General features: G+C 55.2%; 1 protein-coding gene across 1 annotated transcript in view; it reads left to right on the top strand.

Annotated features, from left to right (window-relative positions):
• Positions 1-18495, top strand: part of PMEPA1 (prostate transmembrane protein, androgen induced 1) — a gene marked incomplete at its 5' end in the record, with an annotated part of 57670 nt that extends 39175 nt beyond the window's left edge. Inside the window, 3 exons of the mRNA XM_082670065.1 lie at positions 9187-9341; positions 13838-13891; positions 14352-18495. Of these exons, the coding sequence (XP_082526191.1) occupies positions 9187-9341; positions 13838-13891; positions 14352-14900 (758 nt within the window). The 3' untranslated portion in view covers positions 14901-18495. The remainder of the gene's footprint in view (positions 1-9186; positions 9342-13837; positions 13892-14351) is intronic.
• Positions 18496-25821: the final 7326 nt, after the last annotated feature.

Here is a 25821-nt window from a genome sequence, read left to right as displayed (position 1 = left end):
TCCAATCGCCTTCCACTGCACCTCCTTGTCCATTGACAGAAAGGGCTCTCTCACCGCAAATTCACTCCATCCTGCCAATAACTCTCCAACGGTGATTGCTGTTTTGCTGACAGTGGGTGTTTAAAGACGTTCGACGTCAGTGACAACAGAAAAAAGCAAGTCCCATTAGTTCTTTCCATGCGGATAATAGCAAGAAAGGTAAAAGGCACTGCTTTGTCTTTTCTTATTGAAGGAGCATTTAATCGTGAGGTTCTGAAATGATTATAAAGACCTTCTGCTCTCCCTGGAGTTGATTTCCCCACCCCGTTCCCACACGCACTTTGAGACCCGGGGCTCACCCATTGCCCAGCTGCAGCTCCTTCCCAGGCCACCACCCAAAAGGCGACCTCGGGATGTGTGGGGTGAGGCCCCGCACACTTCTGCCACTCGGGTACAAGAAGGCAGTTCGCCTGTAACCGGGACAAGGTATCTTACTAGTTAAAAGGAGACGCACACATAAGCAGGATATGTGGGGCTAATGATTTACCATCAACACCCTTTAAACCTGGCCCTGTATTTATTGTCTAATTAATGAACCTTGACTGTAGGGTCCCCTGGGCTTCCGGATGCTTCCACCGCCACTGGGACAGACTAGAGTGGACCTTCTGTTAGGCTGCAGCTGTGGGGGGCTGTAGAGCTGCTTCCGGTGCTGCCATCCCGTGATGCTCTAGACTAGATGAGTGTAAGAGCTGAGAGACCGATGCCCACATGCTTGGGAGCTCAGGGGGGCGTGGGGGGCAAGCCCAGCAGGGAAGTACGTGCGTGTGTGCGTGCGTGTGTGTGCGTGCGTGTGCATGTGTGTGTGTTCATGCATGCACGTGTGCGCGGGTGCAATCCGGGGGGGAGAGGGAAGTGGGGGAAGGGGTCAGCTGGGCGAGGAAAGGCTGGAAGTGGTCGGGCAGAGGGTGTGGCTCAGGTGTGAGCGTGGACCATCCCCTGTCGTCCCATTCGCTCTACAGCACCACACACTGCATCCCTGGGGAGGCCGTCAGTCCAGCCAGTGTTGGGGAGAGACAGGGAGCCACAGTCTCACGGGGCAAGCTGTGCATTCATCCACACGTGTCTCCCCTCTCCAGGCGAGGGGAGGCCAGGCCCGGGGACTAGATGACCACCTGGCACCTGGGTATCATCTTGGGCTCCTCAGCCGGGGCCACCTGGAGGGGCCATCAGGCCCTTCCGTGCCCCACCAAGGGCAATGTCAGTGCCGCACCTAATCTCCCAGGAACAGTCAGAGGCTACCCGATGCCTGGGCTCCACTGCCCTCAATCCCAGGCTGAGAGACTTGACCCAGACCTGCTGCCAGACCCAGGATGACGGCACCTCTGCCCGGAGACACCTGGGAAGCCCCATTACGGGGAGAGGCTGCCTGTTTGGATACTGACAGGTGCTTCTTACATCTTTGTTTTTCTCTTTTATTATGAATGTAGTTACACACGCTCAACAGTGCTGAGTGTGCAGGAGCGTGTGTTACAAGGAAGGGGCCGTCCCCTCTTGGGCACCCACCAGGGTAACCACACCTGTCCCCTGGTCTGCGTAGACGCATGTAGTCACGGGCATATGTATTTATCGCAAGATTCGCTTTTGTTTTAAAATACACACGTTTGTGCTTTTCTAAACAAAGATGGGCTCGTCCTACCTGGTGGCTTCTCCTCTTTCTCACGGGGCATCTTTCCGTGTCAGCGCCCACAGACCTGCCGGCCGTGCCTTCCTGGTCGCGTCGACCCCTTGGAGGGACGTTTACGTGATTCCCAGTCATTCTCCCTTCTCGCGCACACCCGCCGTGGGCCTTCCTGACCCTCCTCTGTTTACCTGAGAGCCCTGCGGTCCTTTATTCCACACATGTATTGTGCGTCTGCTCTGGGAAAGGTGCTGGGGACACAGAATGCTCACAGGGTCGCTGGACACTGGCATTCGAGGAGGGAGAGGCAGGAAACAAGCCGTTAGACAGGCCGCATGTGGCCTCTGATTACAGCTGCAGAGGAGAGTGAAGCCCGCACGGGACACGGGGTCCTGGGGACTGGGGCAGGCACTGGTTCAGACAGGATGCTCAGGGATGCTTCCTGAGGAAGTGACGTTGGAACAGAGACCAGAAGGTAAGGAGGGAGCGAGCACGTGGATGTGGGGAAGGATCATTCCAGGAAGAGGGAGAGGCACGTGCAAAGGCCCTCAGGTGGGCTGTGTTGGGACCTTTTACAGAACACAGAACAGAACTCTTATTAGAGCAGAGAGAGCGAAAGGGAGAGGGTCCCGGGAGAAATGCACGTGGAGATAAATACCCAGGAAGTGATTTGCCTGGTCAAAGTTGTCTCTTGGAAGTTCTGAGAGATTGTTATTTTGCTCTGCAGAGATGCCCCCAGCTTGCACCGTCCATCAGCTACCGCACTGGCAGAGGGGCCCACTTGGATGGGCCTTCTCCAGCTACTGTGGATTCCACAGCTCAGGTCTGCTAGGGGATAGGTGTGGCCCAGGGCCTGGAGTTCTTGGTTCCTGTAATGAGGCTTCCCAGGTGGTCTCCCTGCAGAGGTGCTGTCATCCTGAGTCCGTGGCTCCAGTTAACTCACTTCACACAGCCATGTGAAGTGGGGACTGGGTGATCCCTCTTCCCCCCCCCAGATGAGGACACTAGTGATATACTGAAGGTCACAGTTTAAGTGGTAAAGTTGGAATGCGAACCCAGGAATCTTGGGGGCAGACCTCGTGTTCTGAGTCTGTACCCTAAATTCTTCCACGAACAGCAATGCGGGGAGCCCCAGGCCCCTGTGCAAGGCCGGATCCCCCCGCCCCAGCCAGCCTAGAACTTGTTTGCCCCTAACCCGCAACACCAGACAACAGTGGATAGTATCTCACGGTTATGTGTTCTGGTATGAGGTGCCCGGAGCCCAGCCGTGTGCTTGGCACAGAGTAGGTGCTTGGGTAAGCGATGTGGTCTGTCTTTAAAAAAGAGAAAACTGGCCTAGATTTGCTGCCCACCTCCCAAACCTTAAGAGAAAGACCCATTTTTTACTTACAAATGGTCTTACCCTAAGAAAGAAAGGTGCGTCAGGGGTGCTTGAAATAGCACCAGGAGCGATCAGAAAGTTATTCCTTTGACGTCTGGTTCAATTTTATTTGAAATTCCAGGGGGGGAAGGAGCTGGGCTCTTATTCAAATGCAGTGGTGGAGGAGGGGCAGCAAATGAAGTGGCAGGAACCCCAGGCAGGCTAGGGCTCCACTGAATGACAATGAGGCCCGCCCCGGCCCGGCCCCGTCGCATCCAGGCAGGCCTAACGAGATTAGATTTTCATAAATTTCAGACAGTGCCAATTCCTAATTCCTCGGCGTACGGCCGGGAGGCCAGACAGGGCTGCCTGCACGGGCTGCTTGTTAACCAGGAAGCACGCTGGCTGCCCCGCCGCCCGGAGCAGACGCGATGGGGGCAGGCGGCGGGGGAGGGGGGAGAGCCGTCTGGTCTGGAGACCTCCTGTGGGCTGGCAGGAGTTGGGTGGACTCCGGCCCAGCTCTCCAGCCAAGGAAGGAGAAAAGAGCCCCAGCGCCGGGCTGCCGCTCCGATTATTAACTGAGAGCCCAGTGACAGTCGTGCCCACGTCGCATGGTGAATTCTACACCAGCCCCATTTACAGCTGGGAAGTGGCCGGACAGGGGTTTGAACCAAGGTTCCTGCGTTTGGTTCACGTTGTGGCTCCATCACCAAGAACAGGGGACCATAAGCTTGGACGCAAAAGAACTGCATCTTTACCTTAACCAGCCCGAACAGGAACATGGACACCAAACCGCAGGGCGTCAACAGCACCTGCGATGTGGTCGCCGGTGGAAGCCACAGGCTGCCTGTCGCGTCGAAACCGGCCGGGTTATATTTACTGTGATAGTATCCCCGGGCCACACGTGTGACCTGTGTATTCTTCCTATGTCGCAAGTCTGGTTGAGAGTTTGAGAACTATTTTGATACGGTTGGCTTCCTTTCAAAGCCTGACTTGAATTTTTATTCAGTTTAATTTTATTTTAAAAATCTCATTCTGAGAGCGCGTCCTGGCTCCCCCAGGTGCCGGAGGAGGAAGCCTCGGAGTCAGGACTGTTCTCTTCTGACTCTTAGTCTGACCGACGTTGCTGCCCCTGGGGGTTTGTGGGAATGAAGAGGGAAGGTCCTGTTCTGGGCGGGTGCCTGGCACTCAGGTAGCAGCAGAGGAGAACGCAGCTGTGAGTATCTTTCTGCAGTTTCGCGGGAGGTGCCCAGAGCTGCCCTGAGTGCCTGGCACGAGGTCCTTCTAACCATCCTGTGACTTTCCTCCATGCTGGTGGGGAGGTGGTTACTGCTGGCCAAGATACTGGGTTCGAGGACACATGACAGGCGATGCTCCAGCGGTCCTGAACCAGCCTGGCGACCAAGCCCACTCCACACAAGCGCCTGGCTTGAACCCACACTGTTCCCGACACTCTGGGGCCACGGCACCCAGGACCGCTGGGTGTGGGACATCAGCCTAACCTGGCCCTGAAAGTATGGGCTTGGGGGGGGTCTGGGCTCTCTTGGGCTGTGTGGCCTTTGGCCAGTCACCTCCCCTCTCCCAGCCTCAGTTTCCCCATCTGTAAAGTTGGCGGCGGTGGTCATGTTAGTATCTACTTCACGGAATGCTGGTGACGGTTCAGTAAGACGATGCCTGTACGGATTTGGGCTGTGCCTGGCCTTGAGGGACCTCTCCGCGACGCTGCCTCTCTCAGTAATGTCAGAGGGGCTGGGAGAGGATCAGAGATGCCCGTGCACGCGTCTCGACGTGACTGCGTCTGTCTCTGGAGGAGGAGACAAAAGGAGGGTCAGGCCGCTCCAATGAGGCGGACGAACCTGTTAATTTGAAATTATTCACAAGGAAAGAAGACACTCAAATTAGAATGACCTTACTTTGCATGTGGAAGATGGGCTTGGCCACCCCCAAGAGCCTGCCACATCCATCACCCATCCCAAGGGGGAGATTATGAAGAAAAGTGGCAGGACCTCTCCCCCACCCCCACCCCTCAACAGCGAGCGGACTTGACGCCCAGAACAGGATGAGGGAAATGTGATGTTTCCTCCCCAAAGGTTCCTGTCCTTGGAGCAGAGACCAGTGCCCAGAAGTCCAGCCGCCACCCTGGGTGACCTTTCTGGACTGACCCTGGGGCAGAGGCCCGTGAGGCATGCTCAGCGTTTCCAGGGCATCGGCCTGGGTGAGGGGCGCCTGTTGTCCCCAAAGGCATGTTGGGAATTGTGACAGGATCACGTGCTGTTTTCTGCCCCGTCCTGAGCTCTTGACATCTATTATTTCATCCCCCGGGGACCTCACAGGGGTGCCTGTGCCCAGGGTCACACAGCTGGTAGCTGGTACATGCAGGGAGACGGGACTGGGCATCCTCCAAGGTATTCCCGGCGTGGGAAGGGGAAACGAACGGACACTTTGGGAACGCTGGGAGAATTTAGCAGTTTCCCCTTCTCGCTCCCTGAGGGAGGCTCTGGGTTCGGGACCGGCCCTGCCCTTTGATCTAGAGCAATTTCTCCCTATGCCTCGGTTTGCCCATCTGTAAAATGGCAGTGGTGATGGCTGGTGCCTCACAGACTCGGGGGAGGCGGGCTCAAAGCAGGGCCGTGCGTGTGTTGTACATGTTATCATCCTGACCGTAGTCCCAGTGAGTAGTCGCCACGACAACGGGGAGCTTGGGCTGTGGACCAGCCTGCCATCTCCTCTTGCTCTAGTCTCCCTTTGTCTGTGACCAGGCTTTGCTGTGAGTCCCATGGCCACAGGAGACTTGAGCTGAGTGGGGGGCAGTGGTTGGACCCACGCCTTCCACCACTGTGCTGGGCACTCGGCCGCATGTCCAGCAGGATCGGTGTGGCTCCACATCTTGGGGGCTCCTCTTTTGGCTGGAACTCCCGAAGCTGCCCATCCTGCAGGCTTTGGCCTGCTGGGTGCTTTCAAAACTCTAGAATGTGTTGCCGGCGTTAAGGCCCAGGCAGTTCTGGGGAGATGGGGAGGTGTGGCTGCACTGGGCCAGCCTGCCTGGGGGCTGTCCTGTTTGGCCTGCTGGGCTTTCAATTAGCAGTGCCTGTCTAGAGTGCCCTGTGGACCTGGTGAGGAGGACCTCCTGCTCGATTAGTGATGCCTGCTGTGGGAGCAGGATTGAGGAGTTGGGTACGAATGCTGAAACCCAGGCTGCCCACAGGGGCCAGGCAGATGCGATCAAGCAGAATGGGGGCCGAGGTGGAGCTTGGGGCCCAGCACAGCCTGTGTAGTGAGGGTGGCTGCCCTGCAGCTCCGTTCCTTTGAGTGGGGGCAGGGGACTGTGCATGCAAGCACCCTCAGGTCCCCAGTTTGCCACCGTTCCCAGCAGGTCCTTTCCGATACACTTCCCGGAAAGGTGGGTTCCTGTCGCCCAAGGCAGTGTCTCCCGGAAGGAGCACCCTGAAAGTGAAAGTTCACTGTGGTGCTGTCGGCGGGACCAGAGCCCCCTCACCCTGTGGCCAAGGTCAAAACACCCAGCCCAGGGTGTTCTCTGCCTCATGGGTTGGGGTGAATCACCTGCCGGCCGGGGGGGCCTCTCCTGCACCCCCCAGTGCCCGCCCTCCCCCCCCCCTCAGTCCGTGTCTCTGCACGGCCCGGAATACCCAGCTCGGTCCTGCTCGACCCTCTCTATTCAGGCTTACGGGTTCGGGCCGCCCTTGTTTTGCCGTGGCTGGAGTGCTGCAGGGCCCCCCACTAACTGTGGTCACCCTGAGGAGTGCTCTCCGTGCTGGGCACGTCGCCCTCGCACCACCTCCTCCTCCACACAGGGAACCTGGGATGGATTCAGCGAGTCAGGGTCCTGGAGCCAGCCTGGGGGTCCCCTTGGGGACCTGCCCAAGGGTCTCGGGAGCCCGCAGGAGTCTCCCTCCTCCTCTGGCCAAGACCCCAGGCCTTTGGCTTCCAGAATGGAGCCTAGAAATGATTCGTGGTTTCTCTTCTTCTGAGCGTTTTCCCCTCTCTTCTCCCACATGGATGTGCACAGGGCTGTGGCCCAGGGACCAGGGTGGTCACATTGGCGCTTTCGGCGCCCTAGGCTCCTTCCTAGGGGTGACGCTTTCCGGCCCCCAGAAATCAGGTCCTCCTGCCCTTTTGGGGTCGGGAGAGCTGTGAGGTTTGTTCACACCCGCTTGGCCTGCTGGGGCCTCGTCCACTGCTCTCTTTCAGGCCCTACCGGCCTTGTTGCCTTGGCCGCTGGACAACACCAGGAGGAGGGCAGAGGCCTGGCCAGGGCCCTGCAGGCCGCCGGGGCCAGGGACAGAGACGGAAGCAGCGCACACCTCCTTTCCTGTAGGCCCGGGTGGGCAGGGCGCCTGGAGAGGGCGGGGGGAGGGGCAGAGAGGTGCCCACCCCCAGGTCCCCGGCGGGGTGAAGAGTGCATGGCCTGGGGGGAGCGGGTGCAGGCCTCTCTGGGGTGGGCCGTGGGTGTTGCACAAAGCCAGCCTCTGTGTCTCCTGAATGGGCAGCTTCATCCCAGGCCCTAGCGGACGGGCCCTGGACCAGCCCGTCTGGGGAGGCGAGAGGTGTGGCCGCAGTGATCGGGGCTGAGGCCAGAGACCTGGCCTTTGCCCAACCCAGGCCCTGCCGTCCTCCTGGCGGGAAAGTGAAGAAGCCCCTCAGAGGGTTTGAGGCTTGTCCGATTCCCCGCTAGGCGGGGCACGGCCTTCTGGGGCTCGGGAAGGTCTCACCAAAGTCCCTGGCTACTTCACTCTCCTTCCTGGGCCCCCCAAGGCGAGGGAGGGCTGCAGCTCCACACAGGCCGGAGCCAGGGCCCGGGCTCCAGACCGAATTCCCGGGTGCAGAGGCAGCCGTCCAGCGGGTGGTCGAGCGGGGGCGGGGGGGGGGGCACCAGCGCTGGGCCCTGGGGCTACACGAGTCTGTCACTAGGCCTGAACCGGGGTCTCCTCACCTGCAAGATGGGATGATAAAAAGTACCCGTGTGTACGCTCAGCCCTGAACGGAGCTCCTCAGCCCCGGCACACTGTGTCCGGGGTGCCCTGTGCCCTGTAGGATATTAAGGTTCCAGAAGCGCCCCCAGTTGTGACAAGCCACTAGTATCCCCAGACATTGCCACGTGTCCCCTGAGGGTTAGACTAACCCGACTCACTGACGGCCTCAGGCAGACATTGGCACAGCTGGGCAAAGGCTTGGCGTGGTAGAGGAAGGTGGGCGTCCTGCAGAGCCCTGGGTGGGGGAGAAGGGGTGGCCGGGGCTTCGGAGAGGACGTGCGGGCAGGCTGCGCGTGGAGGAGCTTCCGCGGCTGTACCAGCAGGGACGCCCACCGGGATGCCCTGATCTCCCACGGGACACCGAGGCTGGCGGCAGGAGGGCGGGCCCTCGCCGGGTTTGGCGGGGCCCCACTTGAGTGACCCGCGAGCGACACAGTCCCCACCTGCGGCCCGCCCCCCGCACCCCAGCTTCCTTGCGTCTCTCTGGGGGGAAGAAGAGCTGAGTCAGTGGCCCTGAGCTTGAACCTGTGGCCCTGGGGAGCCCTCCACCAATTGCTTGTTAGCGGGGGAGGGGGGCCTTCCTGCCTGCCCTCTGGGATCGTCCGTGGGCGGCCTCAGGCTGGCGGAGGCCGGCTGCGCCCCCTCTGCCGCCCTGTCCCTCCCCAGGTCCCCGGCATCTCGCCCGCCGCTGCTGGGGACTCTGCTGGCACCGGGCACGGCCAGCTGCCGCGCCGCCCGACACGGACCCGCTCGAGTCAGCAGAAACCGCCCGACTCCGGCAGGATCAAAATAACCTCCTTCCTTTTCCAGCACTTGAGGGTTTTTCCGCCTTCTGGGGGAAAAACAAAACAAACCCGAAAAAAAGAAATGAGAGCTGCAGTGTTTGCAGCCGCCCGGAATGGGGTTTCTCTGAGGCCTCTTCCCGGCGGTGGCCCGCACACGCTCTGTCCCGTGGAGGGTGGTATGTCTTCGTGCGTCTCGCGTGTGTGATAGATGTGTCTGTACGTGGCTGTGTTATCTGTGTTCGTTTGTGTTGGCGTGTGTGTGGGTGTGTAGGGGTGCTGACGCTTTTGCATATTAGGTGTGCATGTGTGTTGGGGTGTGTGGGTGCTCAGACGCCCCGAGCCTCTGCCCGCACCAGCGTCCCTGAGGTCTCACGTGTCCCCTTGGTCCTGCAGCGGAGCTGGAGTTCGTTGAGATCACCGTCATCGTGGTGGTGGTGATGGTGATGGTGGTGGTGATCACGTGTCTGCTGAGCCATTACAAACTGTCCGCGCGCTCCTTCATTGGTCGGCACAGCCAGGGCAGGAGGAGGGAAGACGCCCTGTCCTCGGTGAGTGCCTGCCCTCCCTGAGCTTCCGGGGGCCCGTGGACGCCCCTCATCAAGTGCCTGTGGGGTCAGGGTCGGGTGCTCACAGGAGCTGACGGTAGGGAGACAGTCTGGGGGGGCTGGGAGGGGCTTCTGGGTATAGTCAGTGACCCAGATGGAAGGGAGCCCGTGGACCAGTCCATGCAGTGGGGCTTTGGTCCCCAGATCCATCCGTCCATCCATCCGTCGGACAGACATTTACTGAGCACCCTCTGTGTGTCTAGAGCCTTCCCAGGCATTGGGGGGAGACAGCTTCGAGCAGGTCGCGGGGGGGTGCTGCCTGATGGGCCGGATGTAGACAGACAGGAGCGCCGGCTGCTCCGAAGGAAGCTGAAAGGAGTCACCGGGAATCCCAGAGGCTGGTTTACCCAGGACAGTCGAGGTGAGCCCCTGAAGCCGAGCTCTGGAGGGAGAAACAAGGGTGGGGTGCAGAGTGGGTGAGTGCAGGAAGGGTGAGAAGGACAAACGCGGCACGGTCCTTGCTGTCCCTACAGAACTGCAGTTTGATATGTTACTAGAACTGTGTGCCCTGTTGGGCATTCTGGAAACCCAGGAATATCCCCACAAAACTCCACAAACTGGGGCAGGTGGAGCAGCTCCCAGCGGTTTGGGAACTCGCCCTCGTCCAGACCTGAGCACCCACGTTCCCCTCATTCACCTGCACCTTCGGTGCCACCCCTGCCCGCCGCTCCGTGTTCCTCAGCAGATGGACCAGGGGGCGGTGTAGAGTCCATCACTAAACAGTTTCCATCTCCACGCCTGTCAGGTGTAATTTAACAACCTGGACAGAAGTAGCTGTCTGAGGGACGGGCTGCAGACGACACGGAGAGGGGGGCCCGTGGGCGGCCCCGGGGCTGTGCAGGGAGCACATCTCTGAGCCCGTGTTCACCGGGCGCTGGGGGGAAGCGGCAGCGGGCATGGCCTCCCGGCTCTGGGGGACGCCTGGGGCCGGCGCTGGTGCCCAGAGTCTGTGGGACTGAGCTGAGTCAGGCTGGCAGGCCTGTCCCTGGCAAATTTGGGCATCTCCGCTTGCGTCAGGCCTCAGTATGTCACCAGGTTGCCAGGGCAAGGCGCATCCGCTCTGGTCCCTCTGACGGGAGCACTGGGCGCCCCAAACCCGAGGCCGGTCTGTCCGGAGGACGCTCGGCAGCTCCCTGCAGGGCTTACCTGCGTGTTTATTTGCTGTCGCTGTTGCCTGAGTGACAGTGCCACCAGCTGCACTGCCACGTCCGCGCTCAGTAATCCCTCCCACATTTTACAGAGGAGAAACGGGGGCTCAGAGAGGTGGGAACATTTGCCTAGGGCCACACAGCTTCTAAGCGACAGCTTGAAGAGCCCATGACCCGTTTTGTCCCATCTCGGATGCTGGGGCAAGCTTTGGACAAATGAGAAGACGTCAGCCTGGTAGCCGTGCTCCAGGGTGGGGCATCCTACCCCCTCTGAGCCTCAGTGTGTGCGTCCGTAAAATGGGTGGAGCGAGCCTTTCTCCTTCCTACCCTGCATGGTCACAGGGAGGGTGAAGTTAGCTGAGGGAGCTGGGGAGATGGCAGAGGTTCCAGCGTGAGGGACCCGTGCCACCATAGCGGGGACAGCCCTGTAGGCAGCACTGGGACTTCGTGCCCAGGTGGAGGTCAAGATTCGGGTTCTGGTTCCTGAACATCTGAGGTTAAAAGAAAGTCTCCCCTGCCCCCCTGCCCCCGGCCGACTTCTACCAGCCACCTGCACAGGCCCCCGGGGATGCCCAGCTGGGTAAACATGGAGGCTTGTTAGACCTGAAGTACGTGTGGCGGCTCCCCTGGGGCCCCTGCCAGACAGGGCGTGTCTGAGGAGTCTCGAGGGCCCATGACCTCCCAGAGAGACCCAAACGCAGCCGCCGTCTGCTTGGCGCTGGGCCCACCCCTGGCATGGCTGTCCTGCCGTGGCCCCTTTTCAGGGTGAACCTCTGGGAGTTCATTTCCTCATCTGTCAGAGGGTGGGGCTCAGGTGCAGGTAAAGCCCTGTGGCCCTGGGACCTCACTTCCCCACCTGATGCTGCTGCCAGAGAAGCTGGAAAATACTGCAGGGGTACAGACTGTGGCTCGGCGTCTGCAGCTGAAGGCAGGGCGGGAGTCAGCCAGGTCCAGATAGACCAGGGCCGGGTGCCCACTCTGTGAGTCAGGTTTCTGGGCTCATCCCCACGGTCTCTTCTGTGGCTGCAGTGGCCCTGCAGCAGCCTTCTTGGTGGTGTGACGGACTGTCTGGCCCTTGATGGAGCCAGTTTGCGGACCCCTGGTCTAGATGGGGAAGCCATGGGCAGCTGGACGAACTCTCCAAGGAAGCTTTTAGAAAGAGAAGGAGGTGTCGGGAAGTGGAGCGGGGGTGAGAGAAGGAGCTGCCAGGAGCAGCCCTGTGGGCACTGGCACCTGGAAAGGCCTCAGGGCCATTCACTGAATAAGAGAACAAGGTGAGTTAAGACACAGCCTGTGGGCAGGTGTAGTGCAGCCAGCTGGCCTCCGGGTTCCTCACAGCAGGGCCAGGCTGATACAGGAGCTGAGATGCTGTGGGAGGCGCATCCGGCAGGTGGGAGGTTCCTGGAGGCCTCCCTGGAGGAGGAGGTGACCTCCAGGTGCACAAGTTGGGGGTAGTCAGGTGACAAGGATGGAAGTGATTCTGGGGTCTGCGGTGGGGCCTCCCAAGCAGTGACTGGTATTTTCCTAAGCACTGTGGGTGGAGACTCCCCGGGCTAGGGCTCGACGGAGGGCTGGGGGGTGGGCAGTGGTGGGAAGACGTTGTGGGGACCTCGAACAGAGGGCCTCCTAGGGGGGTTTTAGGCAGGGGCCCGTCTGGGTCACATTTATCCAAGTTGACCTTGGCTGCTTGCACCCCTCCCCAGGACTCCCGACTTGAATGGGGAGCAGGTGGATGTCCCCCCATCTGCTTCCTGGTGCTCACATGGACTGTGCCAGAGGCCCGACTGGGGGCCACAGAGCCTGCCGGGGTCGGCTTGAGCCCGAATGCTTCTGGAGGCGGTGGGCGAGGTTTGGATCCCAGCACTGCCCGCTACCAGCGGGAGCAGCTCGGCTCAGCCACCTGACCTCCGCCTTGCCGGCTTTGTCGGGATGTCGGGAGAGTTGAGTTAGTGCTTTAAAGAGCATAGCACAGTGCCTGGCGCCAAGGCGTTCCTAATATCAGTAACAGAATGGCCCTTGATGACCATATTAACAGTAATCGTGTATGTCTGCCCTCCGTATCCCCACGCCTGGAATAAACTAGACCCCAGTGAGTCTTTGTGGGGTGCTTTCCTGATGAGAGACACAGAGCTCCCCTAGTGGCCACATAGGAAATTGCAGCCCTCCTGGCAATTCCTCCCCAGACTGCCGGTGAGAATCGTCGTACAAGGGAACCCTCAAGAAAACATGTCCCCCCAAAAACTTTGGGGTGATAGATATGTTCATTATCTTGATTGTGGTGATGGGCTCCTGGTAGATACCTATGCCACAACAACCAAATTGTATGCTTTGAATATGTGCAGTTGATTATATGTCAGTTACATCTCAATAAAACTGTAAAATTAGAGGAAGGAAGGCATCCCTCCCCATAGGCCCGGGCCTATCCATGCGTATCACCGGAACAGAAGTGGTGCTGCATGATGGCATGATTAACTCTCCTGTATTTCTTCATCTGTAAACTGGGCCCCCAACCACGGGGGCAAGACAGACTATAGTAAGTGCTAAGTAAATACGTGGACAAGGTGATTACAGACATGACGGATGCTTTGAAGGAGATAAGCAGATGACGGGATGTTTAATGGGAGAAGGCCCTTCAGATAATGATGCCAGAGAAAGCCTGCGGTGGGCACTGGAATTGAAAAGTGAGAAGGAGCCAGCTGTGCAGTGGGGCAGCCAGTGCGAAGGCCCCGTGGTGCACAGTTAGCACTTCCATGCACTAAATAGCGGGTCAGCGCGACAGGAGGGAGAGTGGTGGTGGCACCCGGCACTGTCACAGGCTCACTGAGCGTTGCGCGCACCCCAGGGGCTTTTGCATGTTCGCCTCCTTCAGTTCTTCGACAGATACTGCAGTTATGCACGTTTTCAGATGCAGTAACTTGACCGAGGTCGCACAGCAAGTACCTAGGCTTTCTTAGCCGGTTCACCCGTGCATTTGGATGTGTTCTAAGGCCCACGGAAGCTGCTGGAGGGTTTTGAGAAGGAGGGACCCACGAATCAGATGTATGTTTTGGAAAGTGTGAGTTCGGAGGATGCATTTTCGGGGAGCAGCCTTGGGACCTGGGAGATCAGCGATTGTGTCATGTCCGAGAGAAACGTCCAGGCCCGGGCTGGGGTCGCTGCAGTGGGGCTGAAGAGGGGGATGGGTGCAGCATCTCATGCCGAGTGGAGGCTCTCAGAGTCCACGCCAGGCTGCCCCTTGGCTCTCCCACCTCTGCCCGTCCCGCTGACCCTGTCCTCTTCCTCCCCGTACAGGAAGGATGCCTCTGGCCCTCGGAGAGCACGGTGTCAGGCAGTGGAATCCCGGAGGTGAGACCCAGTGCTGCCTCCCCTCCACCACTACCCTCCCCCCGCCCCCCCAACCCCCCACCCAAGGCTGCTATAGTGGACGCCGAAGGCCCCCTACCCAGTAGCTCCCCTAATCCGGACCGGGGTCACCTCCCCTGCTAGTAGAGCAGCTACAGGAGGCCCACACCTGCCCTTCTCTGAAGAATCCTCCTTGGTTGCTGGCATCGTCCCTACTGGGACATCATACGCTCCCCACCCCCAGGGAGCAGCCCTCAGTATCTGCGACACCGAAGGCCAAAGGCTGCCCTCTTCCAACTGTGTGACGATGTTCACACTCCAGGGCTCGCCAGTCGTCAGGGGGCTGGACCCTGGGCTTGGCTCCTCCCCCCGCCACCCGGCGGCCATCTCTCCCTTTCCCCAGAGAGCAGAGTCACAGGGGCCCTGCCGCTGGGGGGACACTCACTCTGCTCTTACCCTCCAGCCGCAGGTCTACGCCCCGCCCCGGCCCACCGACCGCCTGGCCGTGCCCGCCTTCGCCCAGCGGGACCGCTTCCACCGCTTCCAGCCCACCTACCCATACCTGCAGCACGAGATCGACCTGCCGCCCACCATCTCGCTGTCGGACGGAGAGGAGCCCCCGCCCTACCAGGGCCCATGCACGCTCCAGCTGCGGGACCCCGAGCAGCAGCTGGAGCTGAACCGGGAGTCGGTGCGCGCGCCCCCAAACAGAACCATCTTCGACAGCGACCTGATGGACAGCGCCATGCTGGGCGGCCCCTGCCCTCCCAGCAGTAACTCGGGCATCAGCGCCACGTGCTACGGGGGCGGTGGGCGCATGGAGGGGCCACCCCCCACCTACAGCGAGGTCATCGGCCACTACCCCGGGGCCTCCACCTTCCAGCACCAGCAGAGCAGCGGGCCGGCCTCCTTGCTGGAGGGGACCCGGCTGCACCCCGCACACATCGCCCCCCTGGAGAGCACAGCGGCCTGGAGCAAAGAGAAGGATAAACAGAAGGGACACCCCCTCTAGGAGTCCCGGGGGGCCAGGGCCGGGGCCGCAGTAGGTAAAACAGCAAAACACTCCGCACTTCTTGAAAGAAAAGAGAGAGAAGGACGGGGCGACACACAGGAAACTGCGACGCATGACCATCCTCTCCCCACCTCTCTGTGTGTAAATATTTACATGTTCTGTCTGGTCTGAATGCACAAAGCTAAGAAGACTTGCAAAAAAAACCATGTTTCTCTGTTGAGCTGCGTCTTGAAGGCAAAAGAGGAAACAAAATTCTACGCTAGTCTTTCCTGTTTCTAGTTGAGCTGCGTGCGTGAATGCTTACTTTCTTCTGTTTGTTTATGATGATTTCACTTAACTTTAAAGACATATTTGCACAAAACCTTTGTTTAAAGATCTGCAATATTATATAAATATAAATATATATAAAATAAGAGAGACTGTATGTGCGAGGGCAGGAGTATTTTTGTATTAGAAGAGGCCTATTACAAAAAAAAAAAAGTTGTTTTCTGAGCTAGAAGAGAAAAAAAAAGGCCATTTTTGAGTGCCAACTCAGAAAGTGTGTATTACCTTGTAAAGAAAAAAAACTACAAAGCAGGGGTTTAGAGTTATTTATATAAATGTTGAGCTTTTGCACTATTTTTTAATATAAATATGTCAGTGCTTGTTTGATGGAAACTTCTATCAACGTCTGTCGAGACTTTTAAGGGAGAAATGTTGGAATTTCACGGTGGACGTCAGGCAGAGGGTGGGCTCCACGCTGAGTCTGGAGAGAGGCTCCCAGAGGGGCTGATTTCCTGCAGAGTGGAAGCTTCTGTCTAGTGATAGGTTATTACCTCGTTATACATTCCCTCCCGAAGGAGACGCATTTTTTTCCCCTCTGGGCCAGGACAGCCTTTGGATCGCAAAGAAAATAGGAAAGTTACTCGAGGCCCCAAGTTCCAGGAGGTGGGCTTCGCTCTTCCCAAAATGAAGATACACTGTTACTGAAGGAATCTTAGTATTTTCTCCTCTTTTCCGAACCGCGAAGGTCCCTGTAGGAAGGGGCTCGCTAAGGTGCTCTCTGCCCCCTGCCTGCCTCGCCAGGGCCACGCCAGAGGCGGTCAGGTGGCTCGCGCGTGCAGGATGCTCTGGTGATTCAGACTCACCGGCTGAGGTGGGTGCAGCCCACTGGCGTATAGGAAGGGCCCAAAGGACTAGCCATGTGACCTCATCCCTGTCTTTACGTATTGATTCTCACGTAACAGGCCCATAACCAGAAGACCAGAGATGAAAAGGTGACACGCCCAGGTTTCTCCCAGGACACTGCAAAAGGGTTATAACGAGAAAGACAGTCGAACCAACGCGAACTCGAGCTGTAGGATGTAGAAGCAGAATTCTTCCCCTTCTCTCTTTCGCATTTCATTCCCTTCCCCGTGGAAACCACCGTTTTTGATGTGTTTGTGTATCTGTGTTTTCATAAGCGTCTTCATCAGACACAACTCTTGTTTACCAGGGTTTTACTGAGTAGATGTCGGCGGGACCCCTTGCTGGCGGCGTGCGTGTGTGCAAGTAGAGAAGGCGGGGAGAGAGCGGAGTCGGGGTCCTCCCTCCCACCAAGGGTGGGCTAATACTCCATGGGGTGACGCCCTTAGCAGGAGAGCAGGCCGCCCTGCCCCCTGCCCCCTGCATCCCACGGAGGTGTCTTTTCATCTTCGGCAGAACGCCAACTAGCCGGTTAACATAAGAGAAAGGTATAAGAGGCAATAAGTATTGATTTTAAACAACTTTTTTATTACTTGAAAAACAAAAACTCGAGGACAGTTTTGAAGTTCTGACCATTTGAACTCTATTTCTATACGTACCTTTTAAGACCACGGTGACCAATAGATGACCGAGGTGTCTGAGTGCCCGCTCACCAGCCTGGCAGGAAGTTCTGGTACCTTGACAATAAAACCTGCCTCTCCGTGGGGTCTTCAGCCTAACCTTTGCCTAACCTTTGCTTCTCTCTCAAAGATTCTTTGAAAAGGTCATTCATGCAGAGACATCCATAGTTTGTCCTGAAAGGTACAGGGACACATTTATAGATAAAGTTTAAAAAAAAAAAAATATATCGTTCCTTTATGTGAAACGTCTCCCTAGTGCCTTACTGAGAAAGCGGTTGACCCCTTTTGTCCCCCGGCAGCGGCGTTCCTGGACAACGCCCTGCTCACCCGGGCCCGGCCTTCCCGCTCGAGGTGGACAGAGGGCTACTGCTTCTTTAAAAACATCCCCATCGCCTCGTGCCGTGTCCCACCCACCCGCCCTCCACCCTGGATGTGCCTCCCTTGGGTCAGGCCACCCCTCCTGCCCCTCCAGCCTCTTGTCAGTACTCGTTGATCTCCCACCTGGGTCACAAACCTAGTCATGGACCTTGTTTGTGTGAGTAGCGTAGCAGCAGACGAGAGCCAGGCCCAAGTGTTCCCGAGGTCCTCGAACCAAACCTTGAATCTCGTTGCTGGGTGGTGCGGTCTGCCGTTGCCGTATGAGCAGCGAGGTAGAAGGAGGAAGCAGGTGAGGGGGTTACTGACCTCAGCTGGCTTGAGGGCAGAGCACCCTCCCCACGCCCCCATTACGCCCCAGGATGGCGGTCCAGGCCTCAAGGCCGCCGTCTTGTCCCTGGGCTCCGTGCCTAGCGGATGACAGTTGCAGAAGTTCATGGTGGAGCAGCTCGTAAAGGCCAGGGCACCTCCCAAGAAAACCATGGGGTGTGTTTCTGCAGACCTCTTGGTTTCCCTGCTGGACCCAGAGCCCTGAGGGTACACTCCTTCCACTAGGTGTTAGCTGTCGTGTCCTTACCTTTGAAAAGCCTTTGCGCATCCCTCGGGAGGCCCCCTTTTTTCAGTAGAAAGTTGGTGGGGTTGGGGGTGGCCCTTGGCAGTGGCCGGTTGGAGGGGGACCAGGCTGGGCTCAGAGAAGGTGGCAGAGCTTGGCTTTCTCTAAGCCTCTCATTGTTTCCCCGCTTGTCAATCATCACATTTCCTCCGGAGGAAAACTCTTTCCCCCGCCAAGCCCAGGTCCACACAGACGGACTTAGCAAAGTGCCCTAAGAGCCGTCCACGTCCCCGTGTCTTTGCCAGGAGCTGAGAGCGACGCCTCCCCACGGCTAGCAAACACCGGGGCGGGGCGAGGACCGAACCCTTCCCAGTCCTTTTCTGTCTGCTCTGTGAATTGTACTTTTCAGAGAATTTTCTTTTCTACGTGCAACACCAAGCTTCCAGATCCGTAGAACATGCTGATGACAAAGGAGAGAAAATGTTCCGTTTTGTTTGGTTTTCCGGAAACTGCGCTTCAAATTCTGCTGTACTATAGAGCTCAGAAGGACCTGCTGCGTTCTCATTTGCCTGCCTGGTTCCATGGTGGTTGTGCTGATGGTGACGCTTTCACGTTGCTCCCTTGGCGTTGGAACCGCTCTCTTTCGCAGCCCTGTTTCCCAAGTTCTGTTCAAGTTACACGTATGTAAACTCTCCGTGGCACGCTGGGTGCGGCGCCCGCGTTGCTGCTGCGTAAGACTCTGTATTTGGATGCCAGTCCACAGGCCTGATGAAATCGCTTGTTGTGTATCAATAATCATTAGTGGCAATGATGACATTCTGAAAAGCTGCAATACTTATACAATAAATTTTACAATTCTTTGGAACGAGGCTCTTTCGCTTTCTTGGGCTGCATTGCTTTCCCTCTACCACCCCACCGCCCTCAGCACCAACACTTGGATGCCTTTAGTGGGAAGGAAGCAATCCCTCGGAGCTGCTGTGTGGCCTTGAGCGATTCCATCAACCTCTCTGTTTTAATTCAGGCAGCGTTCAGGGAGCCCAGTGAAAACACTTGCACGGGCAGGGGGTGCGTCGGGTGACATTGGGGTAAAAGAGTTTGCAAAATACTGCCTACTTTTCCCCCCTCTTGGGATATCAGCCACCGTGGCACGATGAAAGCTCTGGTAAGGGCTGCGAGAAAGAAACTGTCTTAAATGGGGCTCTTCCAGAGACGTGGACTTGTGTGAAGGGATGTTTCAAAGTTCTGCTCCCAGGGGAGACAGTGAAGGGACTGGGAAAAGGACAGAGGGAGGAGAAGTGCGAGGGGGACTGTTTTAGGCCAAGTCCCAGCCTCAGGCTGATCCGCAGGGAGTCTGGGAAGCTCTGGGATGCAGACTGCACCCGGGAGAGGCAGGCTCTCAGATGCTCCTGGCTCTTCCTGCCTGAGAGTGGGGCAGAGAGGACTCCCCCAGGCCCCAGGGTGGCCCTCTGAAAACATCCCCAGATGCCAGCCCTTAGCAGCGACCCACATGGAAGCAGGGAATGGGATCCCGAGGGTCTGGGTGGGACACTCATAGTGCCCACTACAGAAATTCTTGTTTATTTCTCTAAATTGAACCATTTTTCATGTCTGGTCAAGGATTTTTTTTTTTCCAAGTCAGCCAAAACAGAGCTGATCCCCAGGGATGAACATTGTTTGGCCTCATTCCAGGTCTTGTAATCTTCTGGGCCATAGAGCCCTGTGATTGGGGCAGAACCGGACACACGTCTGCCTTACCTGTTTCCCTCTCTGGTGAAAAGATTACAGAGAATTGGGGAGACACCAAAAGAGCTCATTGCTCTTGGCTGGTGAGAGCAGGGACCGTGGTGCTCTGCCCTGGCCTGGCTCCAGAACCCGAGTGCCTCTTACTGGCGGTCACTCCCCTTGCTGACCCTCAGTCACCTGGTCTGTAGAATGGGTTGACAGCAGTGCCTGTGAGGTGGTGTCTGATTCAATGATGCCAAAGGGTGCCTGGCAGACACAAATATTAGCCACTCTCATTAGTCACAGGCTCCCTGGGACAGTTTCCATATACCTGAATGTCCCTCGAAGATTCTGGATGAGTTTGCATGTCCCAGGCTGAGCACACAGACAGCATCACCTCCCCAGGTGGTGGGGTCGGTCGGAACAGAGCTTTTCCCCACTGGAGAGGGGAGTTGCGGTTCTAACCAAAGAGCTGACACCCCTGCCCCACTTTGAGTTTAGCTCGAGCAGAAGTCGCCATGTGGGTCCAGGCTAACAACTGACGTCGCTACGGCTAATACTCACTGAGCATCTACTAGGCTCCAAGCACAACGCCAAATTCTGAGTGAAGGTGGCATCTCCTTTCGGGAGGCCTCACTTTGCACTCACTCCCCCCACGTTTTCTGAGCCCTGCTGAGGGATGCTGGCGCATCAGACCCAACCCTGACCTCAAAGAACTCACCTTCTGGTTCTAGAGACAGACTCGCAGCCTGGGACCACAGCCCAGTATGGTGAGGGCAAGGAGAGTGTGCTGTCAGGAGCTGGGAGAGGTCTGTGAAGGCTGGATTTGGAGCTCAAGGATGTGAGGAAGGAAGACGAGGACAGCAGAGACCGAACCAGGCGCTCGCGTGAGCAGAGGCCGCGAGGGCACTCGGCAGGGCACGTGCGCAGCCTGGCAAAACCATGCCCTGGAGGGGAGGCTGAGCCCCTGGCTGGGTGGGAGTGGGGGCACGGAGAAGCCCAGCGCGGTTAGAAACACCAGGAAGATAATCATGCGACCAAGAGAAGGGCGTAAGTTTCCTTTAGAGCCGATCTGATAAGCAGGTATTTCACATCCTCTGTACGCCCGTGCCAGGGACACAGGATGACAGGAAAGACCCCGTCCTCCCTCCGCAGCCTCCAGGCTGGTGTGTGCTGCAGGTGATGGGAAGAGCCCCTGACTGGCCTCCCGCAGGTCTGACATTGAGATGGAGTAGCGGGGGGCAGCCTTAGGTAGCTCTTTGTGAGGCCAGGACCTCAGCAGTTACCTAAAAATCAACAGGCCAACTGGTGTCCCCCATCACCCAGAGCCAGTGCCTTCTCTACTCTCCTATGACCCGTGGACCAAATCCCCAGCTGTCTGGTTTTGTAAATAAAGTTTTATTGGCACAGAGCCCCACCAGCTTAGTTACACATCATCTATGGCTGCTTTTGTGCAATAACGATAAAGTTGAGTAGTTGCGACAGAGACCAAATGGTCCACAACGCCTAAAATATTTACTATTTGGCCCATTACAGAAAAGTTTTCTGATCTCTGCTTTAGAACCCCACGTGGCTGCAAGATGGCTGCTGCAGCTCCAGGCATCACAACCAAAGATAGAAAAGAATCCCATTCTTCTTTGTATCTTTTTTAGAAAAAAATAAACCTTAAAAAATAAGCTTAATTTTAGAACACTTTCATGTTTATGGAAAAAGTGAGAAAATAGTGGGCTTTCCATACACCCAGTTTCACCCATTATTAACATCTTATACCAGTGTGATATATTTGTTACAATTAATTAATCAATATTGATATATTATCATTAACTAAAGTCTAAACTTTATTCAGATTTCCTCAGCTTTTCCCTAACATCCTTTTCCTGGTCCAGGACCCCACCTAGGACACCACATGACATTTAGTCATCACAACTCCTGAGGCTTCTCTGGGCTCTGACAGTTCCTCAGACTTTCCTTGTTTTTGATGACCTTGAGAGTTGGGAGTCCTGGTCAGGTATTTATTTTGTAGGCTTATTTTTTAGGATGTCTCTGTATTGGAATTTATCTGAGGTTTTTCTCATAGTTTAGACTGGGGTGATGGGTTTTGGGGAGGAAGAACCCAGAGGAACTCATCACATCATATCAAGGGTCATACATTTCCAAAGATACTTAGGTCGGCACCCTTTCCCCCAACCCCTTTCCCTGAGGCAGTGACACATGTTTGTAAGACAGTTACAGTGTCTTGTCACATTCTGCCTTCCATCCAGGGATCCTCTGACCTCCTAAATGTTTTTTAATTTACATACACCAAGGTTCCAGAGACGTGGACTTGTGTTGTAAAGTTTTGACAAATGCATAGTGTCACGTATCCACCATTACAGTATCATACACAAGAGATTCACTGTCCTGAAAAACTCCCCTGGGCTTCACCTGTTCCACCTCCCCTCCCTTCAAGGTCCTGCAAACATGGATTGTTTTACCAACGTGAGTCCTGTTTTTTTCCAGGAAACAGGCCTAGGAGGTGAGTCCTGCGCCACGGTTCTTGCTGAGAGGCCCACTGAGATCAGCAGGACACTGTCCCTTATAGTCTGTAACAGGCAGGGATGCGGTTGTTTTTTTGTTTTTTGTTTTTTTATTGTGTATATTTTACATTCTTATCAAAGTAAAACAGCGGGTCCAAAGCAACAGCCTCCTGTCCCATCTTTTCCAAACCCACAGCCCAGTCCTTGGAGGCAACAACCGTTCTTATACCTCTTCCTTCTGAGAATGACTACTTCATCTCCAAAACAATAATCTTCTACCTCTAGCTTGCGGTTTCCCAACGTCAAGACGTTACTTACTGACTTCCTGCTTCGACAGACAAATATTTAGCACATTGGCACGCCGCCCTACTTCCCAATAAAGAAATGTTCTTACTTGGGTTCCTTTTGATTGTCTTCATGACTTCAAGTACTGTTATCTACACCTCTGTTTTGTGTTCCTTCTATGGGGACACTGTTTCTGGACTCCCCACCTGGCAAGTGGAGGGGACTGTACCCCTGGCCTGGCTGGTCTTCAGCTCACCCCCTCTTCCCAACCTCCTTTCACTTCCTTTTTACCTGTGTTCTCTCCATTTTTACTTCCAACTTATCAAGATGAGTGACATTTCTATTCTGCCCGTAGCATAATTCAGTCCTCTGTGCTTTATCTGTGAGTTGATCCTAAAACTGAAATTCAGTAAATGCTGTTTACATTGTTGTGACTATGTGGATATTGTTCATTGCATGCAAAGTCCCATTCAATATAAAGAACTGAGTTTTGATATTATTTTTTATTACACTGTGCTATGGACTGAATTGTGTCCCCCAAATTCATGTGTTGAATCTCTAACCCCCAATGTGTTGGTATTTGGAGATGGGGCCTTTGAGAGGTAATTAGGTTTAGGTGAGATCATGAGGATGGGGCCCCCATGATGGGATTAGTGCCCTTAGAAGAAGAGATACCAGAGAACTCTCCCAAGCCCCCACCCCATGCTCTCTCTCCCTCTTTCTCTCTCTCTTTCTCTCTCTCAACCATCAGAGGACACAGTTGGAAATCAGCCATGTGTAAGTCAAGAAGAGAGTTCCCACCAGAACCCAACCAGGTTGGTATACTGATCTCAGACTTCCAGCCTCCGGAACTGTGACAAAATTAGTTTCTGTTCTTTAAGCCCCCAGCCCCCCGTCTTCTGTGGTATTTTGTTATGGCAGCCCCAGCAGACAAGATACACAGGTAATCCACATTTATTGTAGAAAACTATAGAATACAAATTATATTGTAGAAAATATAGAAAACCAATCAGCTATGTATTGCTAAGAGATAATCCATACTCTCTCTAGGCATTTTTCTGTTATAGGTAATCACATATGTTTAAAAATGGAATCATCCTCTAGCTTTATAAACATCTTTCCTTAATATACTATAAACAGTTTTCTTTATCCATAAACACAGTTCTATATGGCATTTTTTTCATAGCTTCAGAGAATTCTATTGTACAGATTTCCTAATTTACTTAACTAGTCCCCTTTGGTTGGACATCTAGGTTGTTTATAATTCCTTCACGTTTATAAACTATCTTGTGATGAACAGCTCAGGCATACGTCTCAGTACACAGGTGATATTATTTCATCAGGATAAAAGAAAGAAGCTCCTAATATTAATGTTTTTACAGAACACAGTGGTTCAAACTGAGGGTGAAAAAGCAGAGGTCACATGCCAAGCATATGGCAAAAGGATTCTCTCCCTCTCTATCCTCCCTCAAAAATGCTTTCCATTCCTAGATGTCCACCAAGTAGCCTTGAATCAATTCATCCAGTATTTTAGTCTTCTGTCTGATAAAAGTGTATGTTCTTGTTAATTCTTTATATAATAAATGACCCAAAACTACTGAGACTGAATTCAGCAGAAGAGGGAATCACTGACTCTTGCAACTGGTTGGGAGTTGGGCTAGATCACATGCCCTCCAGGTCCAGATGTGCACACCATGATGTTAGGAAGGTGTCTGTCTCCATCAAACTGCCACCTCTACCGATTTCCCTTTTAAGTAGATCCTCCTCTCCCACCACCTTTTCTCCAGGTGCATTTCCTGACAGCTCTAAGTCAAGTGGGAAGAAATTAGCTCTCAATCTTCTATCACGAGTCCCAGAATAGAATCCCATTGGCTGGCTCAGGTCGTGTGCCCATCCCTGAGCCAATCACTACAGCCAAAAGAAGAGAGTGCTCTGGTTGGCCTGGTTTGAGTCTCATGCCCTGCTCTGGACCTAGAGGTGGGGTCAGCTTCCTCCCATCCATGTGGATTGAGAAGGGGGTGAGGTGGCTCACCAAAGGAAAATTGGAGTGATCGTGCCAGAAGAAGGGGGCTGGGTGCTGGACAGCCAAAAACAGCAGGTGTCATTACACTGGACAAGTAAAGGCCTTAATAATGAAAACAGAAAACTTTCTATAAACACAGCAACACTTTTGCCATGTGTAGCCTGTGCTGCCTCCTTTGCACCGAGCTGGGGAAGGCCGCGGTGCCTGAACCAGCCCTGCCATTTTGACTACTTCAAGTTGGTTTAAAGTTGATATTTGTTGAAATTATTTCAGCATGTGTGTCTGGCTTCCTGTCTCAGTCGCGGGCATAGATGGAACGTTCAGAGTGAGGAAGGATGTGTGAGCCAAACGGGGGAGACAGAACACACAGGAAGTCTGTGCCAAATCAGCATCGCATTTTCTTTAACACGTTGTACAGTTGTCTCGAAGTAAAAGAACTGTTTCTAAAAATAAAACAAAATATTATAAAAGCTTCACAATTAAACGATTTGGAATAAATGATGGGTTTAAATGTGCAAATAAAAGTTTAAAATAAGTATCCACCCGTGCATGTGCGTGTGTGAGTATGTGTGTGTTCATGCCCGTGTGTGTGGGCTGGCATGATCTGCCCCTCCCCGCTGCTCCACGCCCCTCACCCCCACTCTCCCCTCTCCTTTGTGGCCCCTCCCTGCCGTGACTGATAACCCTGGAAGCAAAACACTGAAACCATGCTGTTCAGCTTATTAAAAGGCTTTTATTGAGCTCAAAATAATTAAATTTGCCTTTAAAAGCATCTAACTTGATTGAGTGAGCAAATGTAACAATGAATTTTTAAAATTCATGGAGTTAGACTTCTGCCTGCTCTTTACAGGTGTGGGCAAAGGCAGGGGAAGCCGCAAAGGATGGACTCAGGGCCCAGCTCTGTGATCATTTGATCTGGATTCAAATCCACCCCTTGTCCCTCTCCAGCTAGTTAACCCTTGGGGCCTCAGTGCCAAGAGGAGTTACTTGTGCAGAGAACTGCAGCAAAAGCCATCAGTAACCCCATCATACCTCCTTGGCCTTCTCCATTTCTTTCATGTGGGTCCAGCTGCCCACCATGCTGCAGGCCAGACAGGCTGGCCAGGCAGGCTGACACAGTTGGGAGCAGCCTCCTTCAGGGATGGGAGTGGAGGGTAAGCACCCCAGCTCCCTCAACCTCGGTGGGGAGCCCTGAGAAGATGTTCCCCATGCTCCCAGCATTCCTAGCGCTCCCTGTGGCACTGAACCCCAGGTGCCCCCAGGGGGCTTGCTTGACGGCGAAGCCCTCGATTAGCCCATCCTTCCCCTGTCCCAGGTCCCCACCACCTTCCCAGGATTTCCTAGCATCACCTCCCAAATAACTCCTTGCACTCAACTCTGTGCCTCAGAGTGTGCTTCTGGGGCACCCAGCCTCAGACTACAAACTCTAAAGTGGTGGTGGGTACAGCGAGAGATCAGAGCACCTTAGAGAGAAGAGCTCCCTGTGAGGAAGGTATGGAGGGGGTCCTGTGTGTCCGCTCAGGTGTGGACATACAGTCACCAAGTCTTGTTTTTAACCCAATATAGCCAAAATATCATTTCAATCAATCAATATAAAAATTGT

This window comes from Grampus griseus (assembly GCF_964374135.1).
Source record: "Grampus griseus genome assembly, chromosome: 14".
NCBI classification, from domain to species: Eukaryota; Metazoa; Chordata; class Mammalia; order Artiodactyla; family Delphinidae; genus Grampus; species Grampus griseus.
This window is presented reverse-complemented; position numbering and strand designations above follow the sequence as displayed.